The sequence below is a fragment of the Sphaerodactylus townsendi genome, linkage group LG09 (assembly GCF_021028975.2).
Source record: "Sphaerodactylus townsendi isolate TG3544 linkage group LG09, MPM_Stown_v2.3, whole genome shotgun sequence".
Taxonomy (NCBI): domain Eukaryota; kingdom Metazoa; phylum Chordata; class Lepidosauria; order Squamata; family Sphaerodactylidae; genus Sphaerodactylus; species Sphaerodactylus townsendi.
The window spans coordinates 77,005,576-77,022,388 of NC_059433.1; the positions used below are offsets into that span (position 1 = coordinate 77,005,576).

The following is a 16,813-nucleotide window of genomic DNA, read 5'->3' on the forward strand; positions in this document are numbered from 1 at the left end:
GTTTTTGAGGGTAAACTCTATGGTATTGTACCCACTGATACTCTTCCCATTACCCTTCATAGCCTCTTTTCCCAAATATCCAGGGATTTTGCAACCCAGGTTGGACAACCCAATTGGATTCCCATGTGGTTGAGTGCACAGGGAAAGGGTTCCTCGACCCCAAATGGTTTGGTGTTGGGTTTAGCTTTTTTGCCTGCGTTGATTTTAGATCTTCATATCTTTTAAATTGGTTTTGTGGATAGTGTTTTGTTTTGTCTTGTTTTGGATACCCATTGTAAGTGTAGAATGTGTTTTCCAGACAATGACCCACAGTAGAAAAACAAACCAACAATAAAAATAAATCAGGTTGCTGTCCACAAGCCAATTAAATACTTGGTTTTAAAGTGGCATTTTAAAGTGAGCATGTATTTGTCACTCTGACTACATGTTTGGAAAAATACGATTGGTTCAATTCGTGGACATTTTAATGAACAAACACAGCTGGGCAAAAGTGCATAGATGTTGACTGACTTTGGGCAGGATTGTTTTTAAAAAGAAAGGATAGGAAGTATTGAATGTTCCTCAAATGCGGGGGGGGGGGTTAGGGAGGTATGGATGTGTCAGCTGGAAGGAAGGGCTCAAGAAGACTTCTTGGGGTTGCTTTCTTTTGTAATAATGGCAATTTGGCTGTGGAAAGTCATTTACTGGTTTTTTGTTGGGGGGGGGGGTTTGTTAATGGAGCTGGCTGCTCTTCCAGCCTGTAGAACAGAACTGAGCTTTATCTCCCTATTGTATTTGAACAACCAGTTTGACCTTGGAAGCAAATTTTAGGGCGTTTCCCCACTTGCCACCATCTCTTCTATGTCGCTACGCTGCCTCAGCACGCTGCCATTTCTGGCATGCTACTGGCTTCCCTTACTCCACCGCCGACACGTGCTGCTTCGTTTGAAGAGCTTAGGGACGACACGCTACCAGGGGCTTAAATATGGCAAACCACACCACTCCTGTAGAGGGGAGTGCTGGGGACCCTATGCTGCGCTTGCCTACAGTAGACGAGCTACTGGTAAGTGGGAAACACCCCAGAGGCGTTCCCCGCGCCCACGACCCCTCAGCAGCTGGCTGCTCAGCAGCGTCATTTCACCTAACGCCCGGGCTTCCCCCCACGACTGGCGCTCTGCGGAGGGTCATCAAGCTGTTTGGAAGAAGCTAGGAATGACCTGCAGCATCCAGAAACAGTGGCAACGACACTACTCCCTGTAGAGGAGTGCTGGGGACCCTCGCTGCTTGCCTGTGCCTTCTACTGGTAAGTGGGAAAACACCCTCAGAGGGGAAGTAATGTTTTCTGTTTGAAGCCTTCCTACACTGTTCTGGTCATAACTGACACAAATCAGAAAATGGCTTTTATTCCCTATTTGTTCCACTTAATATTCTGTATATTCTCTTTTATCACAAGGAGATCACAATGGCATTTCCATTTCCCTCTCCCATATTGGGTCCAAATGTCATTGTAGGGTGTCAGCCTCCAGGTGGGACCTGAGGACCTCCCGGAATTACAGTTCATCTCCAGACTACAGAGGTCAGTTCCAGTGGTGGGATCCAAAAATTTTAATAACAGGTTCCGATGGTGGTGGGGTTCAAACAGTGGCGACGCCACACACACGCACCTCCAGTCCCTATTGGGCAGGGAGGTTGCTTTAGTAACCCCTTCTCGGCACTCAGAAAAGATTAGTAACCACTTCTAGAGAAGTGGTGAGAACTGGTTGGATCCCACCTCTGGTCAGTTCCCCTGGAGAAGATGGATGCTTTGGAGGGTGATCTCTGTGGTCCCCCTGAAGTCCCTGTTTTCCCCAGGTTCCATGCCACATCTCCAGGAGTTTCCAAACATGGATCAGGTAATTATACCCCCTTCATTCCCCACCAGTGACTTGACAAACCCACTTTTGAGATGTTCTTGAAAAGAGTCAGTTATACCCAAAATGAAATGAGAGAGGGGGAGAAGCATTGCATGTTAACTATTCTGGAGGTCTAAAGAGACCAAAATGGTGTGAGCATCTGCTTAACACAGTAGCTGTGTTATGTTTGTCTGTCTGTTTGTTTGTTTGTTTATTTATTTATTTATTATTAAACTTATATACCGCCCTCCCCCGAAGGGCTCAGGGCGGTTCACAGCAAACAAACAAAGCAACAGGCAAATAAATAAACAAACAAACACCATACATTTAGTACAGCGTTCAAATCATGATATAACATTTCAAAACAGCAGATGGTGTCTAACAGCTAAAACTCCTCTAAGGGGGGGACAGTAGGGCCCCAGCTGTTAAAAAGGGGAAGGGGGGCATCAGCGGCTGGCCTCCCCAAAAGCCCGGCGGAATAGCTCGGTCTTACAGGCCCTGCGGAACTCATTAAGGTCCCGCAGGGCCCGGACCACTGGAGGAAGGGCATTCCACCAGGCAGGGGCCAGGGCCGTGAAAGCCCTGGCCCGAGTGGAAGCCAGCCGCATCATGGAAGTACATATTGATGTACATATTAGTAGCATTACCTCATCTTCAGGTTTTGTTGTTGACTTTGCACCTTCAGGATTTAGATTTTTAAATTCTACAACTGATGTAGCGTTGTATTGTGTGGCGTGGCATAGAAAAATACTAGTTATAAAAGAGTGATTCCTTTTTTCTGATGCACCGATAGGAGTTTTAACTCTTCTTAACAAATGTACAGATGAGGCTTGGGATGGTACAATAGCAAGCATGTACTGATGGCCACATTTCAAATAATGGGCTGAGATTTAGCATGGAGGAAAGTACGTACTTATTTGCACAACACATAATTACGTTGAGCTTTCTGCTGTGGGGTGTGGTTTAAAAAATCAGTATCTTAGATAGCTTTAAAAGGGGTTAAGGTAGATCTGTAGAGGTCAGGTCTACCAATGGTTATTAGTCATGGTAGCTAATTAAGAGGTCCATATTTGACATCAGCAGAATTCTGTTAGGGAGGCTGCGGGATTTCTGGGGAGTTTGGTCAGCTGCTGAAAAATGGAATCTGAATGGGCCAATGATTGGACTTGTACCCCGCTCTCCCCCGTAGGGCTCAGTAAAAGCAGCATGGCTATTTAGTAATAAATAACTGAATGAAAGTTCAGGAAAACTGCCAGGAGAATGCACTCAAAAAGAGGATTAAGGAAAGTTGCTAACGGAAAAGTTGCCTGTCTAATGGCGCATGACTCAAAGGAAAGTCACCTCTGGCAGAATGTCAAACAAAGGGATTGCAATTCATTTATCATAATATACTGTTTAGAAGTTGTTGTTTCCTCTTACTATATATTTAATAGTTATTCTGTCACAATATTGACAGATGACGATGATGTAATGCCCGTGGCTCCCTGTGTTTCTGGATTACGAAGCACCTTTTAATTAGCAATGTAGTCGTTGATAACTTCCTGCTTATTTCTACCCCAGTACTAAAAACCAAACGCCATGAATCCTGTTTCTGAAATGTTAAACTGGAGTCAATAGTGGATTCCGCATGGTAGAAATATAACAGGCTGACGAAGGGCAATTTCCCGGTTTGCAGAAGTACTTTGCACAGGTCCATTCTCCAAAACGGGATTTGCCCATTATATTTCCCTCAGCTTGGGGTTTTTCAATAATTGCTGAACTTGTGATCTTTTTACTCAAACCCAGGTTGAGCCTGCTTCTAAATGAACACACTCGACTTTAAAAAATCAAAATAAATGTGATGAACTGGGGTTGTTAGGAAACATCAATGGACATGGTGAATATTTGTTTTGCTGAAGTCAAAGAGCTTGGAGGGAGTTAGATAGCTGTTTGGGTGCCTCTTCTGAAATGAAGATTGTTTCACAGATTTATTCTGTTGGCTTTCGAGAATCAAAGCTCCATTCATAAGATATGTATCTGACATGGATCTGATGAAAGTTTATACTATCAAAACCTTATACTCGAAAATCTTGTTGGTCTCTAAAGTGCTACTGGATTTAAATCTAGTTGCTCTTCCACAATGGCTGACGGTATGCCAGTGGGTCATGTAGTCCACTGAAATGCTGATTTGCGGGTATTAACTGTAAAAATAGCAATGCTTTGACATTTTAAGATACTATTTCAATCCAAGCAACCACTATGTTAAAAGTAGCCGTTCAGTAAGTGCTCATGGAGAAATAGCATGTTTCTTGAAGTAGCAAGTTGACTGTAAATGAGTTATTCATAAGAAAGACCCACCTTTATTTGTCACACTTTTCTCCAGGGCATACCTGGAACTAGGCTTGGTCAATACCCTAGAAATTTGGTAAAATTTGTATCTGAATTTATTCAGGCATAAAATTAACTGCATGCCTGAATAAAACAAATAACATATTCAGATATACCCAAATATTTGGGCAAACCTGAAAAAATTGGGTCCTTCTGATTTTTTTTTATATTTTTGGTGTTTTTGTGTTTCGGCGCGTTTTGATGCATTTTTAAAGCTAGTGGCACCAAAATTTTAGGGTATTATTCGGAGACTGTCCTGATGATACCACCCAGGTTTGGTGAAGTTTGGTTCAGGGGGGCCAAAGTTATGGACCATCAAAGGGGTAGCCCCCGTCTCCTGTTAGCTCTGATTGGAAACAGTGGGGGATGGGGGCACCCCCTTTGCAGGTCCATAACTTTGGCCCCCCTGAACCAAACTTCACCAAACCCAGATGATATCATCAGGACAGTCTCCTAATGATACCCTGAATTTTTGGTGCTGCTAGCTTTAAAAATGCGCTTCTGCAGGCCAAAATGTGCAAAATACCAAAAAAATACCACCCAAAGCCCGAATACCTTGCATTCAGATTCGTTCATATTCAGGCAGGACATATTCGGCTGATTTTGGCCCGAATATGTCCGAATTCACCCAGATTCAAGCCGAATCTGGTATTTGTTGCACCCGAATCTCCAAGTCTTCATTCCATCCACATTCATACACAGGTTGTCAAGGACTTAGATGAACTGCATCTTAGTGGTAATTTTCTCCATGCATGGTTTGAGCTTAACACAAAGAAGTAGTATCGTATTGATCCCACTAGACCTGATGGTAGTCAGTTTGCCAGAACAACCATGACTAGCCCAATCTCAGCAGATCTTGGAAGTTCAGCATGGTCAGCCATGGGAAGTACTTGGATGGGAGACCACCAAGGAAGGCTAGAGTTGCTATGCAGGGAAAGGCATTGACCAAACACCTCTACTCCTTCCTTACCTTGAAAATTCAATGGTCCTGGGGTCACAACGAGTTGGCTGCGACTTGGTTGCACGAAATTATCATAGCGATCGGTATAGACCCACTTTGGCTTGTGTGACAAACAAACATGACCAATACTTGAAAAATCCTCTGTTTTGGAAACACCCTTAGACCAAATGCTTGCTTTTTTCACCAGCATTCTGTCCTGCTCTAGGAGGCTGATCTTGAAAGCTGTTTTGGCCCACCAGTTCTGCAGTGTGATAGCATTTCTACAAATCAAGAGATTCAAAGCATCCTTCCTTCCTTCTCTACTTCTGATAACCATTCTTGTTCTTTCAAAGTGGAGCTGAAGTTTGGCTGGTTAATTAAGACTTGGCTTTCTTCCGAGCTGTAACTTTTTTTTGAAAGAAAACTATACCTTTGCAAATCTATGTACAGTGTTTGCAGTCTACTATACAAGCTGTCAATCGGACAACAGCGTCATGTGCTTAAGGACTCTTCCTGCTACTCCTCTAACATGCTGCCCATGGATGGCGATTCTGGCTATTAGAACCACTTGGTGGTACAGATCCAGCTCTGGCTGTGCTTCTTTTGGAAAGAGTGAGTAAACTGCAAGAATCCTTCCTGCTCCTCCCCTTCTGCTCCGCTCATCAAGACTGCACGCAGCTTGAACTCTTTTTTTTTGCCTTCTTTTGAAACGAAAACTCTGAAGCTGCTTTCTGGAGAGAGACAAATGGGATTGGATTAGCATCTCCCTTCCAGCTGCTTGCCTAGGAAGCAATGAAACAGCATGGCAGATGGTAACACTATTTCTCCTTCCAAGAACCTCAGCCCTGCGACTGAACACCAAAAGACAGCTAGAAGCGGATAGAAACAATCGGCGTTATAAATCACTGCCGAGTCTTGGGGCCCCTTCTCCGCGCTTCCTTTTCTTCTCTGTTCTGAATTATGCTTCTCTGCCTTCCTGTATGTAGCGTCTTGCTCTCTTCTGAGAATCTGATCCTAAAAGGAGGCCAAGAGCTCTCATTGGAACAGTCAATCGGAGTTGCATGCAACTTGCCTGCTTTTTAAGATCAGTTAAAAGGATTACCCAACCTCTTGTGCGCTGCTTTGCTCTGCGGCTCTTCTTCGAAAATGGTTTTCCCAACTCTTGGTCAGGTGAACAATTTGTTTTATCTCTGCCATCTCTCTTTGCCCTCCTGCAGCCCCAAATGCCACAGTGACTTTGTGCGTTAAAATTAATTACAGATGTTCACAGAAATGGGCAACATAGGCTGATGTTCATATGCTGCAGATAGCAACAGTGAGATTCTTTCTCCTTTTGAAAATATGTTCTGCACTGAAAACCAACATGAGGAAGGGGTAGTTTTCAAATCGTGGCATTTAGTGACCTTCTCATGTTCTTTTTCAGTGACCCTGCTGTCACCAGGTACTGCTATGTCAACGAGGGCCACTTTTTTGTCCTCAATCATTGTGACGTCGGGTGTATTATGTGCCAACATTTTGTCTATTTGAATTCGAAAAGCCCTCTTGACCTTCTCATTTTCTGTGACTTTCTCTGTAAAATGTTCCCACCAATTTTTAGCTCTCCTAATGTTGCAATTCTTGCATAAATTATTATTATTATGAATTATGATATGTCTCTTTCTACTTGGGACTGGCACATAGCTAGCTACCTGGCAGTGAAATGGTTAGTGGCTTCTGGATGTCATGAAAGTATCTGCAATAAAAATATTGAAACTGTGATCCATCACTTTTTATTTCTGAAGGCATATGTATAGTTCATGTTCTCCAATGGTTCCCTCCCCCAAGAGAAAAATGTTCTGTTGGAGAGAGGAAAGAACCCGTCATGTAGAGGAGGATGCCTTCCCCCTTCTGCCAGAAGATTCCTCACTTAGTGGAAGGGAAACATCCAATCCAATGCCCCTCTAAAAATTATATAAAAGCCCATTTAGTACTTCATAGTTGAAAATGGATCTCATCATCTTCAGGGATTTTCTTATGTACTCTAGTACTATTCTTACAAATGGCTACCTCCTTACTTTCAATCTTCACTGTAAATTGCCCTCTAAAAACAGCCCATTCCCCCGGAGTTAACCAAGACTTGGTGTACAGATTCCTAAAGCTGCTGACCCAGCTAGTTTAACTATCTGATGTTGGCTAAGTCAAGCCTTTTCTGAGTCTAGGCATCTCTCTCCGCCAGTACAGGAGAGTAATTATGGCTCCCCTCTTACTCCTCCGTCTAAAAGACCTAAGAGAAAGATCACTCCTAAGAGGAGACAGAAAAGACGTGTTGATCCTCCAAAGAAAAGAAGAAAAGTACCCAGAGCGGAACAGTATTCTGCGGAATCCCGTCGGAACAAAGTAAGTTTCCTAACCGGCACATTTGAAGCCATTGCGTCGCTTAGCTTTTTTTTGCAATTTTGAAGATGAGAATCCCAAAGTGGAGCTTCTAATGTAGCCATCTTGCAAATTACATCCATAGACTGCTACAAGTTAAGCAGCTAGGACTGCTGAGCTTCTTTTTGGGAGTTGTTCTGGTAAAATCCATCTTTTAAAAAATTCACAGCAAGGGCGTTGAATGCTACTGCAAAAGTCCATCGCATATTCTTCATCCGCAGGTGGAAAAAATTCTCAACCTGCCTTCAGATTTTTAACATCATACTTTATTTTTTTTTTAAAAAAAGTCAATGCAATCTGTGGGATTAGACATTTTCCCATTTGTAATGTACTTCTTAGTAATATCTAGAAGTATCTGAAAAATCACTTTGACGTTTTCTTATTAAAAACAGCCTTGTGTGGTGTTATGAACTTCCTTGGAACATTAACTTCAGAGCTGTTTTCACAAGTATTGGTCTATAGCTCTTTGATTTCAAGGCCAACAACTTTACAAAAATGATAGGCGCTGTTTTGGAAAACCAGAGTCTTTCTTGGAACATCATGAAAGTTTTGAGGCACTGAGAATCAGCAAGTAATATTGTGAATGGTTTATACCAACAATCTATTTATTCAAGCAGTTGTACGCTCCAGATGTTACAGGTTGTTGGGCAAGAACATAGGTTTGGGGGCATAACATATCCAAATGCTGATATGAAGATGTGGCAGAGAAAGAGTAGAATAATGCTGATGGGGTTGTTAAGGCTTGGCTGAGATTGCCCAGCTTGGACCTTCAGAAATAGGCTGGTTTGATGTCTGTGTCTCTGGGCGATTCCGCACACGAGTAAAATAGTTCCCTGAGAAGGGTGCTAACCTAGGTCGAAGCCATTGTTGTTCCCCACTGCAACCAGCTTGATCCCAGCTTGGAGGGCGGAATCATCCCTGCATCTTCGCCCGGCTCCGCTTCCAATTGGCTACTGTTATATTGCAGACCCATGTTCCATTCCTATCCCCACACACGTTATAAAAAAAAGCTGCCAGCAGGAGCAATGTGGGAGGGATCGAAGGTGAATTGTTGTTTTGATTGGCCAGCTGTACGCATGCGTCTGCAGAAACACTCAGCTGTGATTGGCCTGAATGGGGTATCTCCTGGCACCAGAGATTCTGCACACTTTACTGGGAATAAAGGCTGGAGAGGTTCGAGTGTGAAGTTCCCTGAAAGAAAAGTAGTAGTTCCCAACTGGAGTTGGAAATTTGACCATTACAAGGGGCGAAGCTGAAGTGCGACATCCCAGTGGTTTGTCGCGGGCACTTAGGTGCGCACGCTTGCGGCTCAAAGCGGGTAGGAATTCGATGTAAACCCTTAAGTGCGGAATTGACCTCTGTGTGTTTTCTTTTTCCCATCAGAAATCTCTCTTCAGATACACTAATGAATCGGGACTTATGATGCAACTGACAGTCCTTTTAATCGCAGCAGAATATGGCCCTTTTTTCTGTACAAATCCATCTACAAATCTCTACAAAAACAAACCACTCTTTTGAAATTCATGAGTGCTCCCTGTTCAAACTCTAGGTTTCAATTTTGTGCATTGAAAGTTGGTTGGAGAGGGGATAGTTTTTCCATCACAGTTTACTACTAGGTAGGCAAATACAATAATCACTAGGAAGCATTTGTCCAATTATTTTTCATTCTTAAATAGATTACTGCTAGTGTTCGTTAAAAAAACTTATTTGTTAGTCAAAGAGAGGGTAACTTGCCGGCTGTTTCAGGATTAGTGTATATAGTTCTAGCACATGAGTGTAGATATTAGTTCTGGCCAAAAGATTTCCAGCCCGGATTTTGGTGGTGGTTAGATCAGTGTCATAGATTAAGTTGCTCATAACTGTGTCACCTTCTGTTAAGGTAGCACTTTCTTATTTTGTTTAGTTTGAGGAATGATTAAGTAGGCTAATGGTCTTACTTGTCACAACCATATTTAAAATTCAGGAAGTCTTGTTTAATACAATACAACTGTCTTTACTACTGTCCTCCAAAACCGTTCAAACATATACGCTGATCTGGGGTTTCCACATGTTCATATTCACACTGTTAGACCACATTTTACATTGTCTTGTGAATCTGAATTATTCTTTCAAATTTATTTCTACTAAATGTGGCTAAGTTCAGATGATGCACATGGAAGGGCTAGCTTAGACATCCTATTATTTGGAGAAGCATGTTCCTTATTCATCTTGTATTTGGTAAGGTAAGGTTAACTAAACTGCCTAAATTAACTGAACCCAGTACTGGAGAAAGATGTAGTCTTTCTTCCCTGACTTTTGACGTTTTTTATATAAATGCATCTTTTGAACATAAAGCTTAGGTAGATCTTTTGATTATAGAAGGCTTTGCTTTGTAGAAGGCGCAAGATGTTACTGTGCTACTACTGGGGTGGGGGTGTCATTAGAGAGTTGGGGGTCACAAGGGATCAGGTCAGGGCTGAAGCACTCAAAAAGGCGAGTTTCCCTATTTTTAACTCCAAGCTGCAATACCATGTAAGAAGGAAACATGACCCAGTGGTAGATTATCTGGTTTCCATGCAGAAAGTCCCAGGTTCAATCTCTAGTGAAAAGGATCAGGTAGTAGGTGGTGTGAAATGCCATAGAGCATAGGTGGCTAAATTACCAGATAGACGGTTCTTATCATCCTCGCCAGCATCATCCCTGGCAAGGGCTGATAGGAATTGTAGTCCCAGTAACATCATGGAGTGCCACGAGGTTGACCCCAGCCACCTGAGTGTGAATCTGAGATGTTACCAGAGAAGACAATGCTGGCTTGGAAAGACTGATGTTCTGACTCAGTATAAGACAACTTCATGTGTTCATAGTTGAACTGTTGGATTAAGATGGACAGAATTTGATTTGCATCCCAACTTTGCCATAAGCTTCCTGGGTAACCACTGACCAGTCACTCTCTGACTAACCTGCCTCAAAGTTTTGTGAAGGTTATGAGAGTGAAATGTGGGTGAAATGTGGATGGAGCAGCCAAAGATATTGCCCTAAGCTCACTGGAGAGAGGGTAGCAGCAGCGGTATAACCCTCAGATTTTGGAAGCGGCGGAATAAACTTGGACAGATCAAGCAGCGCCTTTAGAGGCGCAATACCAAACTATCGCTCCTTGTCTCTTGCCTTGAACGCTCCTGGCTACGGTTGCCATAAGTCAGAGTCTAGGCAGAGTGAGTATTTGGATGGGAGATCACTAAGGAAGGCTCTGTAGAGGAAGATAAAGGCAAACCTCCTCTGGTTCTCATTTGCCTTGAAACCCTTTGCTGGGATTACCCTAGGTTGGCTGCAACTTGATGGCACTCTACACACACACATTCACTGAAGGAAACATGAGGTAAAATGTATATTTCCATTGTGGAGGGAAACCTACTGAAGCAAATTGCTGCACCCTTCAAGTGTTTTAATCAAGGGGTGAAGCTCCTGTCCAAAGCTGCGCCGCAAACCAGGTTCATCCTTGCTCTCTCCTTATGTTAGATTTCCCTTTCAACCTGTAGTTGGCCCTGAGATGCAGAAACTGCATGGATGGCTAATTTTTGTTGTGTTAAAATATGTTCCTATGTAGATGTCACATCCGCTAAGAGACATTGACAAGATACTGGGCCAGCTAATGGATGGACTGAAGCAGCTGAACCTACACAGATGTGTCAACATTATCTTTGTGGGTGACCATGGTAATGAAAGAAGAAAACAAAAAATAGTGCTTTGGTTTCAGCTTTAAGATTTTGCTGTAAGGGTTTGTTTCAGTCTAGAGCAGTGGTTCTCAACCTGTGGGTCGGGACCCCTTTGGGGGTCGAACGACCCTCTGCATCAGTGTTCTCCATCTGTAAAATGGATAAATGTTAGGGTTGGGGGTCACCACAACATGAGGAACTGTATTAATGGGTCGCAGCATTAGGAAGGTTGAGAACCACTGGTCTAGAGAACACCACACCTGTGACTTCACTGGATTTGCAGTGACTTCCAGTGAGATTCTTTGTTCCCTTGACATCTACACTTTATTCATGAATGAAACTAAGCACCAAACTACACCATTCATTTGAATTTTGACCACAATGTGAACCAGGGGTTCCCTGACTTGCTTTCCCTACCTGCAGTCACATGGGAGCTATGGAAAATGTACCCAAGGCCTGTTTCGGATTGAGACCCCAGTGCTGACGAGAAGGCACTTCAACTTTCTCCCTGTGTCTTTTCCTCAAGCTGAAGCAGCTCCATTGGGCTCTTTTTCTTCTATTGCAGGGCAATATGAAAGATGAATAATGCCTCTTGGGGTTGTTTCAGTTTAGGAGGCTAGATCCTTTCCCCAACCCTGTGGTCCTAGTCTGAACTGCGCCCTATGGTGCTTGCGTAATTAAGTTCTCCACAGTTGTAGTGCAGTTATAGAGAAAATGAGTAGAGTCGAGGAACCCCAACCTACCTCATGGTCATACAGTGTAAGAACATAAGAGCATAAGAACTAGCCTGCTGGATCAGACCAGAGTCCATCTAGTCCAGCACTCTGCTACTCGCAGTGGCCCACCAGGTGCCTTTGGGAGCTCACGTGCAGGATGTGAAAGCAATGGCCTGCTGCTGCTGCTGCTGCTGCTCCTGAGCACCTGGTCTGCTTAAGGTATCAAACTGGTGATTCAAGGAGGATCAAGGTTGGTTTTCATAGATGACTTCTCCATAAATCTGTCCGGGGCTCATTTCAAACTATCCAGGCTAGTGGCCATCACCACCTCCTGTGGCAGCATATTCCAAACACCAATCACACGTTGTGTGAAGAAGTGTTTCCTTTTATTAGTCCTAATTCTTCCCCCCAGCATTTTCAATGGATGTCCCCTGGTTCTAGTATTGTGAGAAAGTTGAAGTTCCACCCTAGTTTCACCCTAGGATATAAAAGATTTTTTTAATTTAAAAAATGAATAGAATTGCAAAGTTTTGAAGATAGGTAACAATTGTCATTTTACGAAAAGTTTGTATTATTTGCACAAGTGTTTAAATCTTTTAAAGATCTTGACAGGTCATTGTGCTTGGCAGAGTCCAGCTTTAATGATAGAGGCCAAAATTGCGCTGACAGGCCAAAACACCTTACTGATAAGTGAATTTTAGTCTATTTCTAGAAATGTCAAACCTCTCCAATCCACAGGAGGACGTTTCAGATTTCGCAATATAGTTTTTACCATGCAATTGACAGAGCAATTATCAAATGTCGGACTCTACAGCTGCCTTTAATTGATGGCAGCGAAGGTTTGTGTCAACTTGCTGGCTCCCTTGCCTTCCCCTTCGTCACTGTTTTTCCTGTTCATCTCCCATTTATTGACGCCAGCCAATAGCAAAGAGGCTAGATATGTAGTGAGAATTTGCCAGCAGCCTGACAATGGAAGGGAACTTGGGATAGCATCTAGGAACTCGTCTTGGAAGTGGGAAAGGTTTTTTTTTTAACTAATGAGCTGTTATCTAAATGTGTTGTGTTAGCCTGACCAGTCCAAGTGAAACAACCTGGTTTAAATAAGCCACAGTTTACATCTAAACATATCCCATGTGTTGATTAAATCTGTTTAAATAAGCCATAGTTTACATCTAAACATATCCCATGCGTTGATTAAATCTTACAGCAGATATTTGCAGTCTTTGCTTTGATTTTTTTTTGAAATTATAAATTGACATTATAATTTTAATGGAAAGAAATACGGTACAAAACTCTTTCTGTTGTTTTAAATTCTTTGACAAGCTTTTAAAAAAATCTGGACTATAACTTTGTGGATTTGAGGAACTGAATCTAAAAGAAATAGACGAATAAGAGCCTATGGCAACCATTTGCTGCTAATTGGAAGTTGCATGTTTGGGTTCTTTTGAAAACTTCATTTTGCTTCATTAGATAAATTATTCTTGTTGCAGGGATGGAAGATGCCACTTGTGAAAGAACCGAATATTTGAGCAACTATCAACTTAATGTGGATGACATATATTTAGTACCTGGAACTCTTGGGCGCATTCGTGCCAAAGCTAATAGTAATGTCAGATGTAAGTGGAATTTTAATACCTTTAATATACCTTGGGGTGTTTCCCATGTTACTGCCAAGAGCAATAGTAACAGGAATGGAGCCCTCCCCCCACCAAGTGGCATTGTATTTAGAGTTTCTTCTTGCAAGGGGTTTGGGGTACTGCTACTTCCTAGAAGTGGCATATAGGATGACAGGTACAAATCCTAATGTGTGCAATTTTAAAGGGCTGAAAATAATGTCACTACAGTGGCGTAGGAGGTTAAGAGCTCGTGTATCTAATCTGGAGGAACCTCTGCTGAGATTCTCAGCTCATTGCCACTCTGAAGCTCGTGGAGGCTCCATATCTGGGGGACTTCAGGATTAGCCTTGTACAGCTCCCCACAAGTCATGGCCAACTGGGTGACCTTGGGCTAGTCACAGCTTCTTGGAGCTCTCTCAGCCCCACCTACCTCACAAGGTGTTTGTTGTGAAGGGGGAAGGGCAAGGAGATTGTCAGCCCCTTTGAGTCTCCTGCAGGAGAGAAAGGGGGGATATAAATCCAAACTCTTCTTCTTCTTAAACAGAAGCAGTTAGTGAGAAAGCTAATCCCAGTGTGGTGTAAAGCATGGGCAGCCCTAACCAAGAGCCTGGCACCTGGTCACATTGCCACATCTGGATCTGACTGCCCCCCCCCAGAAGCTTCCCCGTGGTGTGAGGAGGCTTGAAAAATGAAAATGCCTCTCCGCCGCTGAGGAGCCGCTATGGGGCTCAATAAGCTTATGCTGCTTGAAAGGATTGCGTAAGTCTCTAGTCCCGGCTGTCAGTGTAACGCTGCAAATGTCCAGGAGGCCGCAGGTTGCTGGAATGCTGATGCTATGCCCGGTGCTGTTTGCCAGTGCCAGAGGGGGCAGCGGTGGTCACACTAGTGAAATTGGCCTCCTGCAGGGTCAGTGCCCCAGGGAGGGCAAATTCATCGGTGCAGCCACACACTGCTTCCACTGGCAGATTGCCCACCCCACCTCTGAATGGAGCTCTTAAGTGTGTCACACTGGGACTGGATTCAGATCCTCTCTCTGCCACAAAGATCTTTGGATGACTTTGGGCTGGTCACTTATTTTCAGCGTAATCTTCCTCATGGGGTTGTTGTTAAGATAAAATGGAGAACAACTGGTACACCACCCTCAGCTGCTTGAAGGAAAGGGGGGGCAGAAAATACTGTAGATCAGGGGCGATAAACGTGTGGCCTGGGGGCCCCCTTGAGGGGGCTTATTAGACCTGTGAACCTGCTAAGACAACCCCACGCTGCTCCCGATTGGTAGCAAGGCGGGGAGGTTGCCTCAAGTGTTTTGTTGGCCTGAAAAGTCCCTCAAGGCCTGAAAAGTCCCTCAAGGCAACCGCCTCTCCCAGCTGTGGGCTTGCCCTTCAGTGCTGTTCTGGGGCGAGGCAAAACAGCCAACCCCTCTCCCATATCCCGGCCCGACCAAGCCACATTTGTGTCATGTGCAGCCCTGGTAACAAATGAGTTCGAGATTCCTGTAGTAGAGCGTTCTGTGAATGTTTTCTTTTTTTCTTTTCCTGTCTCTGTAACAGTTGACCCAAAAGTTGTTGTCGCCAATCTCACAGTAAGTACTCGATGAGCATGCATCTCTGTCGAGGGTGCACATCTACTAATTATGGGCTCTCTGGTTATTGTTACTGGCTTACGGTTTAGGCAGGATGCTCATTAGAGCATACAAAGCCCTCTAAATAGGTACCTTCGTGAGATTTGTCATGATTTCCACTGTTGCTGCTGATACATTTTATAACTCTTCTGGATAACTGATGCCTGGATGCCTTGACTCTATGAAATGAGTTTGTTTTTTTTCCTTCCTTTTGAAAGGGAAAATGGTTTTACCAGTGAATATTTTGCCAGTGCTGTGTTAGAAAATTCCGCCTTTGCCTGTACTTCCAATTACCATCTGCCCCACATACCTACAAATAATTGCCTTACATCTTTCTCCTGGTTCGTTTCTGAATGGAGACAAGGATGACACGAGAGACTGTTTGGTTGAATTAGTTTAACTGGGAGCATTAGCACCAAAGGCATAGCTGGACCAGAGTGCGCCCGGTGCACACTTTGTGTTTTCCGCCCCCCCTTCACGGCACCCTGCCCCCACCCACCCCCTTAGCTTAGTTCAGCCTGGAAAAGCAGTCTGTTCCCTTCAGGCTGAAAACGGCCTGGTGGGAACTATACTTCCCATGAGACCCTAGGGGTCACAAAGTCTTCTGGGAAGTGTAGTTCCCACCAGGCAGTTTTCAGCTTGAAGGGAACAGGCCGCTTCTCCACCCTGCACTGTTTCACAAAGGTAAATGTGTGTGGGGGGAGGGTGGCACCGTGGGGGAGCGATTTTCCGTCCCAGGCACGCGCCAAGTGCAACGTGAACCCCCCGGTCCTCTGGTAGCTCCGCCTCTGCTTAACACAGAAGGATTGATAGGAGAACCTCCTTTCAGCCAAATTCCCGCCAGTATTCTGGAGACAAGAAACTATATAGCCTTTAACCTTGGAGAACTTTAGGTTAAAATTCCTACAACTGGCTTGTAGCTCAGCTTTGATGAATAAAGGATGTAATGAAAGGAAACATGCTTTTTCTTGAATCGTTTTGGTTTGTGAAGACCCATTTGTTTTGTGTTGCCTTAGTTGCTGCTTCTTTTAATTCATCATTGGTGTTTTGCACCACAAGCATGGTTTCTATGAAGTAACCCCAGAGCTCAGAGAATAGTCTTATTCTCAACCAGGTTTTCTTTTTTAGAGACCAGAACTGGACTCAAAGAAGGAATTTCAGATTTGCGTTGCCAAAACAAATGGGAGGCCCTTTCCGCACAGGCCAATAAACACAGTTTAAGGGCAGGATAAAATGTGGGCCGGGGGGGGGGATGTTGCATGAATTCTGCTCCTGAAGTGAGTCCACTTCAGGCTCCCCCCACAACCCTGGTTTTACAAGAATCACAATTTCTGCGATTCTTTTGTTTTAATGCGCCTGCCACGGCTGCAAGGCGCATTATGCGTTATGTTATTATTTTCTCCTCCCTGCCTCTCTCCTGCGTAGTCACTCTGGAGAGCATGGACGTCCAGGGACGTCATTATGGCTGCAGGGCCAACTGGTAAACAAACAACAAATACTCCTCCATGGGAAGGCGCATTGGCCAGCCACGTTGGCTCTGCAGCCGCCCGCATGGAGGCATGCGAACAGCCCGGGGCT

General features: G+C 43.9%; 1 protein-coding gene across 1 annotated transcript in view; it reads left to right on the top strand.

Annotated features, from left to right (window-relative positions):
* Positions 1-16,813, top strand: part of ENPP2 (ectonucleotide pyrophosphatase/phosphodiesterase 2) — an 88,332-nt gene that overhangs the window by 41,373 nt on the left and 30,146 nt on the right. Inside the window, exons 12-14 of the mRNA XM_048508597.1 lie at positions 11,174-11,282; positions 13,489-13,614; positions 15,165-15,196. Coding sequence (XP_048364554.1) covers positions 11,174-11,282; positions 13,489-13,614; positions 15,165-15,196 — 267 coding nt within the window. The remainder of the gene's footprint in view (positions 1-11,173; positions 11,283-13,488; positions 13,615-15,164; positions 15,197-16,813) is intronic.